Raw genomic sequence first — 22,516 nt, forward strand, 5'->3', positions numbered from 1 at the left:
ACATTCGGTTTTCATCTTCATTGAGTTCAAAATATTTTCAGATTTCCCTTTTGGATTTCCTCTTTGGTCTATGATTATTTGGAAGTGTATTGTTTAGTTTGCAAATATTTGGAGACCTCTCAGGGATCTTTCTATTATTGATCTCTAATTTGTAATTCTAATTTGGTTGGAGAACATACTTTGGATGATTAAAAAAAAAAAAAAAAAAACCACAAACCTATTTCTCCCGTCACAGCACCTCTGACACCACACATGTGAGGTTTCCACACCAAGCAATTCTCCACTTCTCTGTGGACACCACCCGAGTGTCCTACAATTTGATTCAAGTATAACACTAATTACCCAGAGTTAGCACAGGCCACACAGGTTAAGGGCTCAATCTCACAAGACTGACCCTCACTTTAGGTGCCAGCTACAAATAGTAGGTGTGTATGTGACCCACACTTCTGTCTGACCTGACTACAAATTGGAGGTTCTCACAATCTTCTCCTTAAGTTGAATAATTTATTATAACAACTCACAGAAATCAGGGAAACATCTTAGTTATTTACCAGTTTATTATAAAGGATATAATGAAGGATACAGATGAAGAGTTGGATGAGGAGGTACATAGTCAGGTCCAGAGTGCAGGAGCTTGTGTCCCACAGGGAGAGGGCGCTCCACCATGTTGATACCTGGATGCATTCACCAACCCAGAAGTCCTCTGAATCCTATACTTCAGGAGTTTTGATAAGGCTTCATCACACAGACATGACTGATTCTTAACTCAGTCTCCAGCCGCGGAGGAAGGGGAGAGAGGGAGCTGGAAGTTTCAAGCTTCTAATCATGACTTGGTCTTTCTGGTGACCAGTCCCTATCCTGAAACTATCCAGGAGCCACCAAGAGAAGCTGTCATTAGAGCAAATGATGCTTCTGTTACCCAGGAAATTCCAAGGAATTTAGGAGCTCTGTGTCAGAAACTGGGATCAAAACCAAATATTAGAACAAAAGATTCTTCTAGCACTCATATCACTCAGCAAAGTACAAGGGTTTTAGATACTCTGTGTCAGAAATTGGGGGCAGAGACCAAATATATATTTCTTATTATGTCACAGATTACTCGAATCCTTTTAAATTTATTGAGCCTTGTTTTAAGACCCACAACAAGATCTACCTTGGTAAACATTTCATGCATACTTAAAAAAACAGCTTCTACTCTGCTGTTTCTGTGTGGAGTGTTCTACAAATGTCATAGGTCAGGTTGGCTGAAGCATTGTCAAGTATTCTATACCCTCACTGATTTTCTCTCTACATGTTCTTTCAGTAGATGAGAGAGGGCTTGAAATCTCAGACTGTAATTGCAGACTTGTCTGTTTCCTTTGTCAACTTTATCAGCCTTTCCTCCATATATTCTGAATCAGCTCTATAAGGTATATAAAGTTTTAGTTTATCACTTTGATGAATTGGCCACTTTATCATTATGAAATGAACTTCTTTATCCCTGGTAATAATTTTTTCCTTGAAATCTACTTTTTTCATTGTTAATAGAGCCACTCCAGCTTTCTGTTATTTTCAGCGTGGTATAATCTTTCCGTACTAACCTTTTCATCTATTTTTCTATTTATTTTTAAGTAGGTTTCTTATAGGCCTCATGTAATTAGATCTTACGTTTTTATCCAATCTGCAATCTCTGCCTTTCATATACATCTGATGTTATTACTGATGTAATTGAGATTAAATCTACCATCTTGCCATATTTTCTATTTAACCCATATGTTCTTTCTTTTCTTTTCCCTCTTTTACTGCCTTTTTTTGGCATTGGATAGTTTTTTATGATTCCATTTATCTCCTTTGTTCATGTATTAGCTGTCTGTCTCTTATTTTTGTGTTCTCAGTGGTTGTTTTATCCAGTGGATGTTTCATAATATATGTCATTAGCTTTCAACATTCTAGCTTCAAGTGATATTATATCACTTTGTACATGATGTAAGAATGTTATAACAGCATGTTTCCATCTCTCTCCTGGCGTTTGTGCTATTGTTATTAGATATTTTACTTCTACATATATTATGAACCTATACTACATTGTTATTATTGATTATTGACACTCAGTTTTCTTTTAAAGAAATTTAAATAATAAAAGTCTTTTGAGTTACTCATTTAATTGCCATTTTTAGTATTTTTTATTTCTTTGTGTAGATCCACATTTCTATCTGGTATCATTTTTCTTCTGTCTGAAGGACTTCCTTTAACGTTTATTGTAGTGGAGGTTTGCTGGTGGTGAATTCTTTTGGTTTTTGTTCCCCTTACTTTTGATAAATATTTTTGCTTTGTTCCGAATCCAAGTTGGTATTTTTTTCTTTAAATATTTAAAGATGCTGTTTTGTTTATGTCTATCTTGAATGATGTCTAGTGGAAAATCTGCTGTTATTCTTATCTTTGGGTCTTTGTACATAATGTGTCTTTTTTTCTGGCTGCTTTAAAGATGTTCTCTTTTTCATGGGTTTTGAGCAGTTTAATTACAATATGCCTTGATGTTGTTTTCTTCGTGTTTTTGTGCTTGAAGTTTGTTGAGATTTTTTGATCTGTTTTATATGCTTTTCATCAAATTTGGGGTGTTTTGCACATTGTTTCTTCAAATATTTTCAGTCCTAATTCTTCCTCTTCAGGGACTCCAATTACACATATATTAGTCCTCTTCAAGTTGCCCTACAGCTCCTGTTCAAAGTGATATTCTGTTCATTTCTTTGAGTATTTCTTCTCTCTGTGTTTCATTCTGGATAGTTTCGATTGCTATATCCTCACTACTTTTCCTTTCCCTTTCTTTTTCGCAAAATAACATTTATTTATTAACTCACAGTTCTGTATGTTAGACATCCAGATGTGGCTTACCTTGAATTCTCTGCTCAAATGGTCACAAGGCTGATATGAAGATGTCAGCCAGGCTGAGTTCTTGACTGGAGGCTCTGGAGAAATATTTGCTTTTAAAGTCATTTAGGTTGTTGGTAGAATCTAGCTCATGTGCTTGTAGTACTAGAGTTTTTGTTTCTTTGCTGGCTATCAGTCAGGGACCACCTTCAGCTCATAGGGCCATCCACATGCCTTGCTATGTGCTCCCTTTTATCTTCAAAGCAGTAATGGTGTGTTGAATCCTTCTCAGACTTCAAATCTCTGACATGCAGCTCTATGACCAGCTGGAGATAAATCTGCTTTTAGTAGACTTGCTTGATTAGGCCAGGCTCACCCAAGATAATCTTCCTCTTAATGTGTAATATAATATAGTCTTGAGAGTGATGTCTCTTCATGTTCATGGTTGTTATGCAGTTGTTTTAGTCCACTTGGGCTGCTATAACAAATACTATAGATTGGGTGACTTAAACAACAGATTTTTTTTCTCATGATTCTGGAGGCTGAGAAATCCAAGAGCAAGGTGCTGACTGATTTGTTTCTGGTGAGGGTCCTCTTCTTTGTTTGCAGATGAATACATTTTTGCCATAGCCTTACATGTGGGAGAGACAGATTATTGCTCTCATATTTCTTCTTATAAGAGCACTAATCCCATTCATGAGGGCCCCACTCTCAGGACCTAATCACCTCCGAAAGGCCCTACTTACAGATGTCATCACATTGGGAATTAGGGCTTCCATATATAAATCTTGAGAGCACACAGTCAGTCAGTTCATAGCAGCAGGGTATGTACATGAAGGGGCAGTCACTGAGGGCAAGTGTAGGGTCTTGCCACCACAGGTGGATTTCGAGTCCTAAAGAATGGCAACTTGGAAATGCTACATAACCACAGTAGAGAGGTCTGGGAGGGACAGTTTTTCTTTTTCCAGGATCTTCATTTCTTTTTGATGATGATGCTTCTTTTTTCAGATTACTGAATATCAAAGAAAATCAACTGAAATGGTTAGTGCCTCCATCAGGCCTTTGGGCCTTCAAATGACATCTGGCCTAGGAGAAGCTTTCTGGGTGTCTCATTTAAGGAGAGTTCCTCTCCCCTCCTGGACTGTAAATTGAATCATGGCAGGAACTATCTTTTCTGTCATCTCTCCCTTCCCCAAAACAAAACAAGCCAGAATAACAAACATGCCCTGGCCCTCATATTTCTGACACATTTTTCTCCCCATCTGGACACCGAGTCTTGAGAAAAAATTGTTTATGTTCCCCATCCCGGTCCCCATGCTTACAAATGACTCTACCTGCTACCATCTAGTCACCCCACTATTCTACTACAAAGGCCACTACTGATTTCTTGGTTAGTAAGGTGTTTTGTTTTGTTTTGTTTTGTTTTTGAGACAGGGTCTCACTCTGTCACCCAGGCTGGAGTGCAGTGCATGATGTCAGCTCACTTCAGCCTTGACCTCCCAGGCTCGAGCAATCATCCCCCCACAGCCTTCCAAGCAGCTGGGACTATAGGTGTGCACCACCATACCTGGCTAATTTTGGTTTTGTTTTGTTTTGTTTTTGTAGAGATGAGGTCTTTCTATGTTGCCCAGGCTGGTCTTAAACACCTGAGCTCAAGCCATTGTCCTGCCTTGGCCTCTCAAAGTGCTGGGATTACAGGCATGAGCCACCATGCCTAGCCCCCATAGTATTCTTAAGTTTTTTTCTGGAGTGAAGTTATGTCACTCGGAAGGAGTCTGATCATTCTGGGTTTTGCTTTTCAGCCTTATTAGGCAGGTACTGATCAGCAGTTCTTCCCAGCCAATTTTTCTACACTACTGAGCAAAAGCTGTCTGAATGCTTTACCTGATGCCCATGAAGTATGAGGTGTTCCAAACTGGCTGCTGGGAACAGGAACTATTTGTGGCCTTTGGTGGACTCTTAAGTATTGTCCCACTAATCCTTGGCAGAGTTCTGTCCCCAACCTGAGATCCTCTCTCCACAGGCAGGCATGCACTGATCAGAACCTGGATGAAAATTCGAGGTCACTCCTCAGATCTTCAGAATTCTCTCGGTGGAGCTCAGTCCTCTCTGGTACTCTACCTTGTAGGCTCTAACTCCTGACCTCCCTGAGCCCCCAGATCCACTTTCTCAACTCAGAGAGACCTCCGGGCTCTACCTGAGTCCCCCGATTCCCTGCACCAGAGTTTGAAAAGTCATGTGGGTGATGAGCTTCAGCAACTGTAGGTTCACCTTGTTTGTTTTCTGACTCTCAGGGATCACTGTGCTTCATTGCCTAAAGTTTAATGTCTTGAAAACTATTGTCTTGTATATTTGGGGCTTTTTTTTTTTTTTTTTTTTTTTTTTCGGATTTCAAATGAGAGGGTAAGTCTGATCCCACTTACTTCATCTTGGCCAGAAGTAGCTATATTTGAATATAAAAATTTGGCAATTGTCGTAACACCATTAAGCCACTATTTTTTACCTTTGGAGAAAAAAGGGATTCAGATTTACCTAGATAAATAGCACCCGTACTTCTTGTAAATAACAATAAGTTTCCTAAAGTTGAAAATACTGTATGCCACGTTTTATCTTGTCTAGAGAGTGGGTTATATGAACAAAGTGTTTCTTGTTGGATCTGGAAACGCTGATTGTAGCTCCCTGTTTTTTCGGTTCTTCTGTACATCAAAACACGAAAGAATCTGCTCCTACCTTGGGAGTACCTTGCTCCTACAGGGTGTACTTATGGGATGGCCCGGTGCTACCCAAATTTGTAATTCCTGCCCCCATCTGTACTTAGGACCAGCTGGAAGGAAATCCCCACCCACACGCCATCTGCTCAGCCTCTCCCCACCACCAGCTCACCCCAGCCAAGCCATTGCCAGTACTAAGTAGGAAAATAGTGGGCCACTGGGCAGCGTTTTCTGAAATAAATTTAGATTGGTTTAATAAAAATAAAGGCTGTCCAAGTCCACAAAGAAATCAGTGCATGGACTCCCTAGGGTGTCCTGCTGTCTGTTATGATGCTGACCAAACCCCTGAAGTGCTTTGTCTTCAAGTGGGAAGCTATCAAAGTTCTGTCCTGTAATTATTTGCCTTCTTGTCTATGGTGTGAAGGTCATGGGCCATCTCTGATGTTATAAATATGCAGGTTCCCACGCGGCACTGTTTGTTATTGTGTCAGTTAAGCTTTCCAGCTTTAAAATTAAACCAAGCTTTTTCATCCATTACAATCCTCTGGATAGGGACTGGATGACTGCCGATGAATTTTTAATATTTTCTTTCCATTTTCAAAGGCCGTGTCCTCTCCCGTGCTCAGCGTTTGCACGCAATGCCTAGCCTTTGCACGCAAACTGTTCGCATCCACCTTTGTGCTGTAGAAGGTCACCAGCTTCTCCCTGGAGGCCTCACAGTTACCAGCTGCCACTGAGATCAGCATGGATTCTATCTTCTCCTGACCAGAGTTACGTAGCCAGTAGGATGGGTGCAAAAAAATCATGATTGGGGTAACATTTAGATGGCAGGAGGGTGTTCTAGATTTAGAGTATGCGCCCAAACCAGGGAGATCTGTTAGAGATGTTGTAGAGTGGTTCAGCAATGTGCTTAATTGGTAAGAGCCCTGGGCAAGGCAGTCAGAAGACCAAGAGCCAGGCCTGGCCAGGTCCCTACAGGACAACGGATTGCCTGAGGGCAAGGACTGGGCTTTACTTCTTTTCATTTCCCGCTGTGCCTTGCACAGTCTCATTCACAGAGTCAGTGCTGAAGAGAAGGTGTCAGGTGGTTTTGCGGCCGAAAAGCACATGACATGAAGCATGCGTGTGAAGTCAGCTTTGTGTGTAGGTCAGGACAAAACACTAATCTAGGTATTTCTGCTTGTATATTTCACACAGAAAAGGAAGTACATTGGAGATAAGGCTCATTAACAGTTGGGTAGTGTACTAGGGCCAGTGAGTAAAAAATTGGCAATGCTACTCTATTTTCCCTGCATTTAAAGATTCTGAATCCATTGGTAAGCCCTGTGTTGAAGGCCCCTATTCACTAATATCCATTTCCTAGTTCAGCTGGGTGGAAATCAGATAGACATTGTAGGAGACCAGAGTCTGTCTTCTTTGGAAAGTGTCTAAGTAGGTTCTGGCTGCCTGCACAGTGAGGTCAGTGGCATGCCTGCCTGCTTTTCTGCTTTGAACCTGAGACCACCCAGAAGCAATAGAAGTACTGCAAGGAGCAGGGAAGGAGGCGATAACAAAACACTCCTACATCTGAAAGTGTCGTGGGGGAACATGACATGCCCCTCCTTTAAAGCCTGCACAGTGGCACTAGTGAGAAATATGATGGGGAAGAGGTCAGGAGTGGGTCACCACCACACCAACACCACTTCTCATCCCAGGCCCACCATGTGCCTTGTGAGCTGCCTGTGACCACCACCCTCCAGAAGTTGGCCATCTAATTATCCCACAAACCTGGTGCTTCCTAAGCAGATGTGCATTCTAGCTTCACTATGTGCTGGCTCTTGAGAGAAAAATGAGAAGCAAACACCTGTTCTGAAACAGCTGAAGCTGGCTGTGTCAGTGATCTTCGTTCATCATAAGCTGTCCATCCCCAAGGTGGCAGTGAGCCTGAGCTGCGATCTTTATGCACCACCCTGGGGACCGTCTGACATGTGGGTGGACAGGAAAGGAGGTGACAGTACGTCAGGGAATCAGCTATAGAAGTAGTAACAAAGATCGACAGCATGAGAAAGAATACTGTTTTTAGCAAAGACAAAAGACTGCCAGTGACAGTACGCCAGTGACAGTACAATGATTATTAGTCCTAGGCAAAGTCACGCTGGATATGTTTAGAGAATGGCAGGACCCTTTTCACCTTAAAGCAATAGAGAACTCTACAATCAACTTTGTTTCTCAGCTTTTCCTTCCTAAAGTCTTAGGTGCCGGAGCCTTGATCTGTGCTCTGACAGTGATTGAGTGCCACCGGTCCTGAACCAGGATTGGTTTCACAAGGTAGTTTGGTGTCACAGAGCCGCCAAACTTTCGCTTGGTGTGTTGATCCCAAAAGTTGACGTTGTCAGGGGAGCCTCTGTCTTAGCTCAGAACACGAGTTGTTTGCTGGCCCCAGAAGAAGAGGTGAGCTTTTTGCACTGTTGTTCAGTAGAACACTGGAGTTTTGAATAGGTGAGTAAAAGCAATATAATAATGACACCAATATCAAAGTAAGTGCCAAGAGTAGAATTTCACTGAATCCTTTTATATTGTGCATTTACCATTGAGTATAATTTCTAACATCATGATGATGATATTATTAAAGGTGGTCGTTCTTAGGAGCTATCCTACCCAGAAATAAATCTAACATCCAAAAATACATGACAGTGTGAGCGCCTGCTAACGTCCACAAGCTCAGAGGTGACTCTCTGTACCATAGGTTACAATTAGTTCTAATTCAGTGAGCTGGAAATTGTTTTATTATTTTCTTTAGATTTCTAAAAGAAGTGCCTTCTATTGTAACAGTGTCAGGCACCTGGTACCTCAACAAATTAATTAAAGCACTGAAGTGTTTTGTAAAATCACCAGCCACAGCAATAAAATGGAAAACAGCAATTGTGGGGAAAAAAAAAAATCTATCTTTGGTCTTAAGCTGTGTCTTAGAGTTTAATGCAGGCAATAAAATCTCTCACCTTTTCTTAATGATGTTTAGTTGGTAGTCATATTTGTTTTGTTTTCAGCATTGAGAATGTTGAGATAAAGGGCATATTCAGGTTGATTTGCCTACAACAAGCAAGTGAGTTTTCTGGAATATTATGTACTCTGCTATCGTAAAGACAGTTTCTGTGAAGCAGTGATTTCACATTCTGCTATTCTGTTAAGTCAGAATAATTTAAGATGTGCCATATGTGAGGTTACATGGCAATCTCTGATGACTTTTTAAGAGGAGAAGGAATTAATTTTAAAATTAGCATGGTTACCCTTTTTTTTTTTTTTTTTTGAGACGGAGTCTCGCTCTGTCGCCCAGGCTGGAGTGCAGTGGCCGGATCTCAGCTCACTGCAAGCTCTGCCTCCTGGGTTTACGCCATTCTCCTGCCTCAGCCTCCCGAGTAGCTGGGACTACAGGCGCCCGCCACCATGCCCGGCTAGTTTTTTAATATTTTTTAGTAGAGACGGGGTTTCACCGTGTTAGCCAGGATGGTCTCGATATCCTGACCTCGTGATCCGCCCGTCTCGGCCTCCCAAAGTGCTGGGATTACAGGCTTGAGCCACCGCACCCAGCTAGCATGGTTACCCTTAAATTAACCACTAGAAGCATTTAGATCAATTAACCACTTTCCCCTTAAAAGATGAGGCCACTTGCACATTCACAAACCCGTTACTCTACATTGTCTCAGTACACCAGGTACTAAAGGGGCTACATTTTCTGGTTTGTTTTATATGTTGCTCCCTGGTATCTTGGAGAGGAAAAAAGAGGAGGAAGAAAACATTTGAAATATGAGTGAATTTATGATGGTGCTGGTCAGTGTCTGTGTCATGTCCTCTAGGAGTGTGATCTACTAGAGCGAAGGAAAGAACGCGCCTTTGAGATGTAAGCCCATTGTCAATGGCAGGGGTTCTCTGACTGCCTGCGCGTCCTGGGTCTATCTGCGCCTCCCACAGAGGGACCAGAGGAAGGCGCCTGCCCACACACGGGTCTTGGGCCATGGTGGAGTGCTTTCCTCTGTGCTATTTTGGGGGACCTTGCCTTTTCTTTTTTTGAGCTTCAACCTAAAAATCACCACTCCTTTACCCCCAGAACCCTGTCCTCAACCCCAGGCAGAGCTCCTTGCCCCTTCTTCTGTGGCCCTACGGCCCCTCACACTCACCTGGCCGGAGCCAAGTCACAGAAGGCTTTGCAGGCCATGGTAAGGTGTATGGACTTTCTTTTTACTGCGAGAGAAAGTGAACAGAGGGGTCCACACAGTTCATGACCTGCCTCACGTGTGCAAAGGTCATTCTGGCTGTGGCGTAGTGAAGGAAGAGAGGAAGCAGGGCTTCCTATCAGAGAGCGAGAGGGGATGATGGCTCAGACTGCACCTTTAGCCACAGAGGTGGCGTCAAGTCACATTGGAGGGATGTGTTGCAGGAGACCTCACAGGACATTGGTCCTGTAGGAATTTAAAGTCGGGAGTTGCTAGAGCAGAGGTGGCCAGGGCTGTGACTTGGACTTGACATTGAAGAAAAGGGTAGTAGCCTCTAAGGCGAAGAAAGGGGCATCGAGGTGTTGTTCTCTGATGCCCAATTAAAAGGTTGCTAGATGATTATAGGTCTGACTTCTATCTGGATTGACTGATTGATTTCCCAGTAGACATTTTCAAAGAGCAATCTCCTTTAAGAAAAAAAAAAAAAAATGCTTCTCTATCCAAGCAAGCCCAGAAGTGTCGGAAGCTGGAAGGAATTTGGCAATTTTGTCTATTGTCCTTTTTCCAAGCAGGAAACCTTGCACTTAGAACCACATTAATGGAACAATAATTTTAGTCCCTGTTTTTTCTTTTCAGTCCTTAGAGATGACAAACCATGGGCAATTTCTTCTCTACCACTTGAAGAACTCCTTGTGTAATAAGAAACCGTTGTCACCTGTGTGCTGCGTGTTTTTTCACAGGTGACTGGAGTTTGGTTTTGTTTCTCACAGGATACCCAAAGCAGAGGACTGCGGCAGCTCGAAATGGGTTTCCGCCCAAGCCGGACCCGCAGGCCCGTGAGGCTGAGCGGCAGCTGGTGCAGCGGCTGAAGGAGCGGTGTGAGCGGCAGACCAGACAGCTGGGCGTCGTGCAAGGGGAGCTGAGGAGGGCCATCTGCAGCTTTGATGCCCTTGCCGTGGCCACGCAGCATTTCTTTAGAAAGGTGAGGCCCCATTTCGTGAAGGTCCAAGGGCATTTTGGTTAGGGGACAAGGTGGTGATGGTGACAGTTCTTTGTGTGTGTTGCTGTTTTGGGTTTGAGTTTGGATCAGAGTGGAGTTTGGATTTTCGGGAGTTCGGGCAGAATCTCCTGAGGCATCCCATCATCTTTGGGGAGCCACATTTATCCTTAGGTGTGAAGGAAATATGTCTGGGAAGAATCATTAATCATCTTCATTCCGAAAGAGGAAATTATGTAAAAAATGAAAGGAAAGGATATACAGGGACATTTTTGCAGGTGAGATCTTTGCAGCAAATGGAGCATATGGTTGTTTGCATTTTCAAGGCGAGAGGTCACTTTCCAACATTTCTGCTCACATCACATCAAAGGGAGACAGGGCCACAGTCCCGTCCACCTCGGCTGTTGGTGGGCAATGGAACGTGCATGGCCTGGGACTCAGGGCCATGGCCCCAGTTCCCAGAGCGGCATGGGGAGAGGTTTGGATTCTCCCTGTACCCTCGATTTTTCTGAAAATGTAGGGAGTTTGGTTTCTCCTCTGCAAATGTCTGGATCTGTGTGTGTACACTGAATCTGTTATTAACCATGGAGCAGTTAAACTTCCCAGCCTTTCCTCGGGGGACAGAGGTGGGAGCCTAGTGTCCCACTGCATTTGTGCTCCGTGCTCCACCTTGAAGTCACCAAGGTGTCCTTGGGGGAGAAAAAGCATAAACATTATAAATGCACATTTTTGAGATTCATGTATGGACCTCCTGGTGTCTATACATGGGGGGATGTAAAAGTGCTGTATAAATGCACTCCAAATAAGAGTGAATTAATGAAATATCCGGCCAATTTCAAAAGAAAAGCAGAAGAATGGGAAGTGACTCCATGTCCCCCGCAGCTTCCTTTTTGGCCTTTTATGGCATCCTTCACCTTCCGCTCTACTCCAGTATGGAAGCCTGAGCTGCTGGTTTTTTGTTGTTATTTTTGTTTCTTTAAAGCTTTCAACAGAAAAAGCCATTTATCAGTCTGTTGTGGTAATAAATGACAAGATGAATAGACAACCCTGAAATTTCCATTTTACCAATAGTTTCAGCCTCCTCCCCAACCAGAATTTTAACCCCAGCAGAAAATGGCCAATGTGAATTTCATGCCTTCCTTTCTGGTCTAGTCATGATGCGTGACGTGATCTGGTAAGTGTGCGTAAAGTGGCTGAAGACTCACCCCTGTAAGAAAGTTACAAACACGTCTTCAAGGAGCCCAGGGGCCTGACTGGGCATGGTCAAGATGAGCATTTTTGCAGTTAGGGAAGGTGCTTCGTCGAATTTCCCACTAACTGTCAGGTTGTGCCTAAAGAGGAAAACAGGGCCGTTCCTTGACGTTCCGTGATCCTGTTGATATCGTTTATATCGCCGTGCTGCCTGCTGTGGGACTCCACCTTTCAGACGTCATCCAAAGAGTCAGGATGGACAAAGCAATAGATATTGATATAACATATTGATAATATGTTCCATGTTCTAGAAGTTGGAGCTTTTAGGCCCCACTTTTGGGATCATGGCAGGGGAGAGAGTAACTGTGCCAAAATTAGGGGTCCCTGTCGTTGAGCATTTCCATGTTCCAGGGAAGTTGCTTGTTGGCCTGCAGACCATGGGTTTTACTTCTTTGCGGCATGCACGTGGCTCTCAAACCAGAGACCAGCAGCGGCTGGCAGGTGATTTGCAGGCATCTCCACTGGACCTCCCTGCTACTACAGCTGCACTTGGCATGACATTTCAGCAAGACGGATGGTGGACATGAATTTCATTTTCTTTTCAGTAAATCACAACCAGTAACTCCAAATGAGCTTCAAAAATGACCGTGGCATTTCACCTCCCACACAATGTATTTTTTTTTCTCTCTCTTTCTGATCTCTACGCTCTCTCTCTCTCGCCAGATAAATGCCAGAAGATAAAACGGAAGATAAATTTTTTTTTTAAAAGTTAAAGTCCTAATTGAACATAATCAGCATCTTTTATGCAGGCCGTCATGCATGCCATGTAGTTTAAGGCGATGGATTTGAGAATTTGCTAGTAATACCGAATTAGACCAGGAGGTGTGACATGGGGTGGAGAATCTGGGAAAATAGAGGCAAAGCAGCCTTGGAACCTTCAACAATGGAGCCCTCTGAAGTTACCAGGTCAGGAGAACCCAAGGTACCCCATGTCACACTTGTGGGAAACCCATGCACTATTATTGTGAATGAGATATGGTCTGAGTCGAGCACACCGGCTTTGAGGAAGCGTGACCTGTACAGCCTGAAAATGCACGATCTCTTTGCTCTACTGGTTAGAAGGCCCTGCCAGAATTCCGTCCTGTAAGGAATGCACGTGTATCTTTTGTACACTGTAGCATATTCATCTGCAGGGCATGCTCTGGTGGAGAGAGAACACGGTGCTAACCCAGAGTCAGTTCCATCTCCGCCCCGATCCAGTGGGGAGACCTTGAGCAAGTTCCTGCCCCTCAGTGCACTTCGTCGTCGTCACTGTAGGAATAACATCCCTGTCCTTGCTCTCTTTCCCCCTGGCTGACTCATTAACTTTGAATCTCAGTTTTCTCCACTTAAAATAGAATTCATAATAGCTCTTCACAAAGTCATTGTGAGAATGTAGTGAATTAATGTGCAAAGATGCTTTATAGAGATGGGTTTCACTATGTTTCCTAGGCTGGTCTCAAACTCTTAGTCTCAAGGGATCCTCCTGCCTCAGCCTCCTAAAGCCCTGGGATTATAGGCATGAGCCGCCATGCCCAGCTGGCAAAGGCACTTTTTAAACAAATATTCAATCAAACATTCTTTTCTGAGTACAAAGATATCTGTCAAGATCTGCCTCAACGATTTTACTCTCAAGTGGGAGAAGGTGAAAACACAGTCAAAGCCCCTGAAGAGCTTGGTCTGGAATGTACTTTAAAAATAATTTTAAAAAAGAATTTTTAGTGGCCAGGCCCCAGCAGCCTGGCCAACATGGTGAAACCCCGTCTCTACCAAAAATAAAAAAAATTTTAAAAATTAGCCGAGTGTGGTGGCACGTGCCTTTGATCCCAACTACTTGGGAGACCGAGGCAGGAGTATTACTGGAACCCAGGAGGCGGAGGTTGAGGTGAGCCAAGATTGCACCACTGCCCTCCAGCCTTGGTGACAGAGGGAGACTCCATCTCAAAATACATTTTTTTAAAATAAAAATGAAAATAATTTTCTAATATAGCTCTTCAGTTACTGCTATATATTTTTACCTGAATGTGCTGATGCCATTAATTTAAATATATGTTGGAAGTAAGCCTCACCACTAGAGAAAAAGAATTAGAAGCCCAGATAAGAATCTCCCTTCTCTACCCCATGCTTTATAGCTCCTGGCAGAGTAGCTGTGAAAGCTGTCAGCTCTAACACAGCCTGAGCCCAGCGTCCGGGGATTCTAAGATGCCACACTTAGGTGCCAACAGCAGCCTCACACTTGCGCTGGTTGCAGGCAGCTGTGCCCCTGCAGCAAGGCATGTTCCTCACCAAAGGCCAAACAGATCTGCTAAATCCGTGCTCCCAGACCCCCAAGTGGTGTCGTAATGAGTGTGACTCCCAGGGACTCGCGCTTCTCAGGGTCAGGTTGAATGGTGTGATGGTGCTCTTGCTGTGTGGTTCCCCGGAATGCTACTCTTTCGCATCCCCTGGTGGCTCATCCATGAAACAATCCACAGGATGGTCCTCACCCTGCAGCATGGAGTTTTATATACATTACCTTGAGGGTACATGGATTTTCATGTTACTTTTAATCAGATTTATTATACTTACTCAGTATTTTTCATATCCATTCTTGTCTTCTTTTGTTAACTTTATGCATGTGATTGTAGATTACGGTTTTGAATTTTTTTACATGTTATTAAATAGTTTAGGCATAAAAGACCTGAAAATGAATGTCAAGCATTTTTGGACTCTCTAAGGTTACCAAAAAATTAATAGTGCACCAACCTCCTTCTTCTCAAAGTGTGTATATATTTTATGGCTTTTATTATTTGACCTTTTATCACAAAAACAATTTCATAAGAATAGTGGAAAGCATAAAACCCAAATACCCCATAATTCATATTTAATATTTCTTAATATTCTGCCATATTTGCTTTCTCTGTGTCTTGTTGTTAGTTAGGGGTATGTCTAATTTTTATATATTTTGTGTATTTCAACTTCAGCCTTTCACCTTCAGTTCACATATATTAATAGACAATCTTTAGCAAGTCTGCCTCTACCCTATGGGGTGGGTAGGTAGGGAGGATTCAAAAAAGAAAGAGGTAGAACTTTAACAATAGAGCTCTTATTTATTAACCATCTACTATGTCCTGGGCACTTAACAGACATTATTTTAACCCTCACAACAACCATAGCTGTTGTAGATATCATCCTCATGTGATACTTGGGGAAACTGAGGCTCGGGGAGTTTGTGTAGTCCTCTGAAGACAATATAATTAGAAAGTGATGGAGCCAAGATACAAATACCAGGCCAGGCCACACCCAACACCCGTGTTTTTCCACTATATTATGATGCTATTTCTCCCTCTCCTCACAATCATCAGGGTGCTTTTGATGTATTAAGGGGGGAAATGCACAACTGCAAAACAGGTGAAACAATAAACTAAAAGTTAAACACACAGAAAACGATGTAATGGTTTAAGCTGTTGCCATAAAAAAAAAATGCTATGTGCTCAAGTGGAAGCCTCATCATTGATGATGGGAAGGAGTCTTGGAAGAGCAGGATGGAGAGAGAAGCAGAATGTGGGGTGAGCAAAGAGGAAGGAAAGCGTATTGGGACGAGAACACCCAACGCCTGCTGTCTGCAGAGTGCCCCCACTCCCTGCATATCTTTAAGCCCTTGGTAAATTAGTTAACGGCTTCTGAATAGAGATCTAGTCACTGGGGAACTGTTTTTAAAAGTGCAGTGATTGCTCTAGTATGGATTGCAGACTCCTCATAGTGAAGCTGGCCCCAGCTCACCTTGAGTGCTTCATAACACCTGGTTGGTTCGTGCGTCAGGGCAGGGTGTATGTGAAAGGGGAAGAGAGAAGAGACAGCAGAAGAACCCCTTTGGAAAATAAAGGCTCGCTAGCTTTATCTGTTAAATGCATTCAGATTTTAAATTCAGGGATTCATCAGAATGAATGTTGCTCTTGAGCTCCTAAAGCAGTAGAGAAGCTGTTACGTCCACCAGCCAAAGGACTTCACAGTTCAGAGATTTTCCCACTGAGTGGAGCTCTCGGAGCAGTAATTATACCTGATCAGAATTGAAAACAGTAAGCTCTTTGTTGCTTCCTAAATCCAAAACATGGTCATTTAAACGTAGTGTTTTGTGCCTCTCCCACTTATAAATGATGCTCTGCGATTATCTTCTCTTCCCTTAATTTTATCATGAATAACCAAAGGCTTAAAGAAGATGTGAGCACTTAGGGTGGCATTTCTGACAGTTATTCAGCGTATAACACAGTAGAGAGTGCTAGTGAAGTGGTAAATTCAAGGTAAATTAATGGTTCCTATGGTTGCTGTTCTGAAAGAATATTATGTGTCACAAAAATAAGTGCCCCCACAGTGCTTTGCTAAAAGAACCATGAGTGTCCGTATGGTTTCACTTGTAGGACTTCAGCTAAAGGAATTTTTTAGCACAACCACCAAACATCAAAATATTCCTGATATCAAGGGATAGAATCCCCCAGCTATGCCAAGCAGCTCTTCGAAGTAATAAGAACCCTTGGCCTGTGGTGTCAGTCATGCAAAACATCATGGTCAGTGGAAAATGAAATTCAAAATAGCAAAGTCTTCTCAACATTCATGGAAGATCCTTGGTACTGAAGCCTGATAAAACCCAAGTCTATTGATGATAATATAAATTTCACAATAAGCTGCAATAAGATGAGAATAGATACCTGACCAAGGTGAAAACTAATTGTCCCATTCAGCTCATCTCACTTATGCTTTGTCATCAATGTGCTTTTTTATTTGGGTTTTGTTGGTGGTAGTGGTGGTAATGAAATGACATTCTTTTGAAGGCAGATAGGTGCCATGGGAGAAGAAAGGTGAATTTCAGCCTCTCCTTTGCAGAAGAGGCCTGAGGCTTTCCCCAGACCCTGGTGGGCAGTTGGTTAAACCTGGTCTGTAGTAAAAGTGTGTGCCTTTAAGATATTCTGGGATACAGAATTCAGCATAGCCATCCTGCAGGCCAGAGAGGCCACAGAGCAGATGGGGCATGGAGTGTCACCTGGCCATCCCACCCAACCTTTCTAGCCCCATGGCCTCTGGCAGATACCAAAGTCTTCACTTAAATGTCACTGGCAACTTATTTGAAAATAAATGCTGTAAACTCCCCTCCAACTAAACACAAGTCAAAGGAAAAACAATATTCAAAAATAATGACTCCCTAATGAGAGGAAATATGGTTGTCTCAGCCCCAGAACCTCTTTCCCGTGAGAGATGAGTTTATTAACTTTCCTAGACCTCAGTGTTTCTATAAAATGGAGTTACTAAGGGTCCAGTTTCAAGGACAAGACTAGAATGAAGGGGCTGTCAGGCCCAGGCTCTGTGATGTAACTCAGTGCCTCTGACTCTGTGGGGTGTTCTATTAGTCTGTTTTCATACTGCTGATAAAGACATACTTGAGACTGGGCAATTTACAAAAGAAGGAGGTTTAGTGAACTCACAGTTCCGTGTGGCTGGGGAGGCCTCACAATCATGCAGAATGTGAAAGGCACATCTCACATGGTGGCAGACAAGAGAAGAGAACTTGTGCAGGGAAACTCCCCTTTATAAAACCATCAGATCTTGTGAGACTTACTCACTGTCACAAGAGTGGCATGGGAAAGACCAGCCCCCATGGTTCAGTTACTTCCCACCAGGTCCCTCCCATAACACGTGGAAATTGTGGGAGCTACAATTGAAGATGAGATTTGGGTGGGCACACAGCCAAACCATATCAAGCACTATTTAAACACCAGAAAATCATTGCCTGCTGCTCAGTTGGCAGAGCATGACACTTAAGCACCAGAAAGTGCTCTGCCCTTCCTCAGGGAGTAGGATATGCCTATTGATCCCTGTGGCCTGCTCTAAGCATACCTGGTATGGGACCATCACAGTTTTGAAAATATAAGATTATTCTCTTTGGGAAAAATCATTTAAATAACAAACATCTGTGGAGCATCTGAATCATGAATCTGTTTCTAGCATATTATTCCCTGGAGACACCACCAAGTGCAAAGAGAGATGGAGAGAGAGATAGCCCTCTAGTAGTTGCCTGTTGAGGCTGAGCCTTCTCTTTGGTTCCTTTGGCATTTGGTTTCTAGCAGGAGTTGAGAGACCTGGTGGCTTTTGGAGTACCTGTTATGTGGGACTAAAACTGGTACCTCATCGCCTGTAGCAGGTTATGACGTGAGCCTCCCTCCCTGGGTCTGCATCCCTCCGCCTCCTCCTCAATCGACACACACCCTGAATCATCTCCAATTCCAAACATAGGGAATGGTCCATCCTAGTCATTCTGTCTACGGTCCATCCACTTGGTAAATGGATGACTTGAAAACCACATCTCAGCCCCTGAGTTCCAATTCTAGGGAAGAGATGCTCACTGAAATCATGGGAGGGCAGAGTGGACTGTGAAGCCTGTCAAGCAGCCAGGGTGCCTGGGGCAGGGGCGCCTTGAGAGAGGAGTGTGGCTTGTGAAGTGGGCCAAGGAACACATAGGATCTCAGCAGGCAAAGGTGGAGGAATCGGGCCTTCCGGGGCAGCAGGAAGAACTTGGGCAGAGAGCGGTGCAGCGTGGGGAGAGGGCAGGACCACTCTGTGGAAGATTAAGAGTCTAATTTGCCTAAAGCTTTGGGTGCAGGACTGATGATGGTGGGGAATGAGGCTGAGGAGTTCAGGGCCTTGAACTGCAAATAAAAGAGAGGAGGCACTCACAGAGGCAGGCAGGAGGCCCTGAGTTTTGGACAACAGCTGCAGCACTGTGTTTTAGGCTGTGTTTTAGGAAGATTAACTCTGTGCCAGGTTTGAGATGGATGGCAGCAAGAAAACCCCAGGTAGGGAAAGCACGTAGGAGCCTCTGCCAGTGGAGTAAAAATCCAGGCAAGACGTGAGAAGGGTCGGGAGGACCTGGAGTCCCAGTGGAAAGGAGAGGGCAGATACAGAGCCTGAGGATCAGGCTGTGAACCTGACAACTAAGAGGGTTCAAGATACCCAGACGATAAAGGATGAACCCACTTCACCCCAGCCCCAACAACACCCACACAGAAATCACAGACTGCTGAGAACTTAGGAATTATGTGCATATACAGCTCCGAAATGTTTAAAGGGGTCATGGGTTCCCTTGAAGAAATCTGCTCTGAAACTGTACATTTTATGCATCAGTGAGCCCTCAAGTCCTCAAGTCCAGGGAAAAATAAAGCAATGCCAAGGAACCTGTAGTTTTTCTTTTTTTTTCCTCCCAGATTCTACTTCTAACCCATGTATCACCTGTCCCACCTCCTGGGAGTATCCTGTGTCCCACCCATCCTCTCCAGGAATTGCAAGGTGGCTCAGAATTGCTGCTTCTCTTGCATTAATTGAGTTAATGCTTACAGTTAGATAGAATAAGTTCTAATGTTTGATAGCACAGTAGGGTGACTGCAGTTAACAACAATATATTGTTACATCTCAAAATAGCCAGAAGAGAAGATTTGAAATGTTTGCAACACCAAGAAATGATAAATGTTTGAGGTGATGAATATCCTAAATTCCCTGATTTGATCATTAAACATTCAATACATTTATCAAAATATCAAATACACCCCATAAATAGGTACACATATGCATCCATAAAAAATAATTCAAAAAAATTAACGCACTTTATGCTTCCTACCATCCTGCATCCCTCCAGAGCTGGTACAGCCCCCTGTGTTGATTTCCGGGACTCTTTCTGTTTGGTAGTGCTGAGATCTCCATGAGGGAATTAAGCAGAGGTGTAGATGTCAGGAGAGAAAAGGGAGGCTCTAGAGAAGCAAGCTCGGGGTGGTTTACGCACAGTGATATGAAAGGGATGAGATTCACAGGAGGGCATATGCAGAGGAGGGAAGCTGACCTGGGACAGCATCTTGGGAAATGCCTGTGCGTCCTTCATGGGGCCAGGCGAGGAACAGTAGGCCTGGCAAGGAGAGAGAGGAGCTGCTGGGAGGGGTTGCAGGAAAGGGGAGAATCCCATCTCGCAGAAGCCAAATGGAGGGGCATCTCTGACAGGTGAGAGTGATTTACAATACCAGGTACCAGGCGGCGGGAGAAAAGGTTACAGAATGAGGAAGTACCCTGGAGTTGGGCAGTTTGGGAAGAGTATCTGTAAAGAGGCAAGGACACCCAGCTTTTCCTGGTTCCTCTATTATCAAATGGTTTATTTAGTTTGTTTAGTTCTGCCTCGTTTCAGCCCACAGAGAAGCCAATTCTTTTATCCTGTGAGGAGTGGCAATGGCACCATCTACAGGACATTGTCTAGAACTGAAAATCTCTGCCCAGAGAAAAGAACTCATGCCAAGTATTACCTTAAATTCCAGAGAGTTTTACAAAAAGCAAATGCTGCTCTCCTCCCTTTTGCTTCCTAAAGTGTGAGCTACAGTCCTGCCTATTCGTCAAACCTGACTGAAACTAGTTTTGAAATTAAAAACACACAGCTCAGCTCCTTTCATTTTTCATTTTATTCCTGACAAATTACTAAAACAGCAAGAATGAGATTTATGTGGTACACTGCAGACAGTTTGCCTATGAGATAATTCATAAAAGCAATTACATATGGCACAAACCTAACAATGAAAGTGATCTATACCTGTGATCCAGTCCCTGGAGAGAGTAAAATCTCATCACTTCTGCCCTCCCAGGAGAAGAAAGAAAAACATTTAAAATCCCAAAATACTGAAACTCTATTACATGACAGTATTCTCTTGAGAACAAAGATTTATCCTAAGTATTGTGCTGACAAAATAGATATGAGGTGATATTATTTCTCAAATTCTTCTTCAATAATATTTTCCCAATTTTTGTTTCAGGTTGAAACTCAGGGTCAGAATTCTGTATTTATTTTAAAAGCATGAAGGAGGAAGAAAAAGAAAGGAAAAAAGAAACAAGTATAATAAATAGAAAATAATTACAAAGATGGTCAATAGTAATTCAGAGATATCCATAATCACTTTCAATGTGAATGGTCTAAACAGCCCCAGTTAAAAGACAGATCTGGCTAGGCATAGTGGCTCATGCCTATAATCCCAGCACTTTGGAAGGCCGAGGTGGGTGGACTGCTTGAGCCCAGGAGTTTGAGACCAGCCTGGGCAACATGGCAAAAGCTTAACTCTGAAAGGGAGAGAGAAAATTTTTTTTTTTAAATGTGATATGGTTTGAATGTGTCCCCGAAAAGTTCATGTATTGGAATCTTAGTCGTCATTGTAACAGTATTAGGAGGTAGTGCCTTTAAGAGGTGATTAGGCTGGGTGTGGTGGTGTGCACCTGTAGTCACAGCTACTCAGGAGGCTGAGGCAGGAAGATCACTTGAGCCCAGGAGTTCAAGGCTATAGTGCTTTGTGATTGCACCCGTGAATAGCCTCTGCACTCCAGCCTGGGCAACATAGCTGGAGACCCTGTCTCTAGAAAAAAAGAAAGAGGTGATTAGGCTACACCCTCATTAAGGGATTAATGGCATTATCCTGGAGTGGACTCTAGATAAAGGATATATTTGGCTCCTATCTTGTCCCTCTGTGTCATGCACTCACTTATGCCTTCCATCCTCCCTTCTGCCATGGAATGAGCTACACCAGATGTCAGTGCCATGCTCTTGGACTTCCCAGCCTCCAGACTGTGAATGAAATAAACTTCTTTCCTTTATGGATTACCCAGTCTGTGGTATTCTGTTATAGAATCAGAAAATGGACTAAGATAACACCCAATTATATGTTGTCCACCAAAAAAAAAAAAAACCCAATTTGGATATGTAGCTCAAATTAGAAGTACAGGAATGGAGAAACATACACCATGCTAACACTAATCAAAGGAAAATTGGAATAGCCCCACTAATTTCAGACAAGGCAGACAAGATTCCCACAGATAAAGGGGGACACATAATGATAAAGGAGTCTGTTCTTAAAGAAAACGTAAGAAACATGAAGGTAACTATTGATATTTCAGGCTGATTCTATTGGGTTCCAGTGACTTGTGTGCTCAGGTGATGTCCAATTATTGCAGTTCTGAGAGTCCTGTTGCTTCAACCTCAAAAATCAGCTGAAACGCTTCCAGGATTTAGAAGAAAAAATAATTGTAAACACCTGATGTATTCTGAGCACGATATGTTACTTATTTTTTAATGCATATTATTTCATTTAATATCTTCACATTAACTCTTTTTTTTTTTTCTGAGGTGGAGTCTCACTCTGTTGCCCAGGCTGGAGTGCAGTGGTGTGATCTTAGCTCACTGCAACCTCTGTCTCCTGGGTTCAAGTGATTCTCCTGCCTCAGCCTCCCGAGTAGCTGGGATTACAGGCACCCACCACCATGCCTGACTAATTTTTATACTTTTAGTAGAGATGGGGTTTCGCCATGTTGGCCAGGCTGGTCTCAAACTCCTGGCCTCAGGTGATCTGCCCACCTCAGCCTCCCAAAGTGCTGGGATTACAGGCGTGAGCCACTGTGCCCAGCCTCTTCACATTAACCTTTTGATGTAGGTATTTTGATGCCCATGTTATAGATAACTCAGGTTGCCTTGATCAAATAATATTTTGTTTATTATT

The 22,516-nt window shown here is 43.2% G+C and overlaps 1 protein-coding gene across 4 annotated transcripts in view; it reads left to right on the forward strand.

The window, feature by feature from the left end:
- Positions 1-22,516, forward strand: part of MTUS2 (microtubule associated scaffold protein 2) — a 620,405-nt gene that overhangs the window by 465,806 nt on the left and 132,083 nt on the right. For all 4 annotated transcript variants that reach the window (XM_021929366.2, XM_017951161.3, XM_021929367.2 and 1 more), the window contains one exon: positions 10,519-10,730. In XM_021929366.2, coding sequence (XP_021785058.1) covers positions 10,519-10,730 — 212 coding nt within the window. The remainder of the gene's footprint in view (positions 1-10,518; positions 10,731-22,516) is intronic.

This window comes from Papio anubis, chromosome 15 (assembly GCF_008728515.1).
Source record: "Papio anubis isolate 15944 chromosome 15, Panubis1.0, whole genome shotgun sequence".
In the NCBI taxonomy this organism is placed as follows: Eukaryota; Metazoa; Chordata; class Mammalia; order Primates; family Cercopithecidae; genus Papio; species Papio anubis.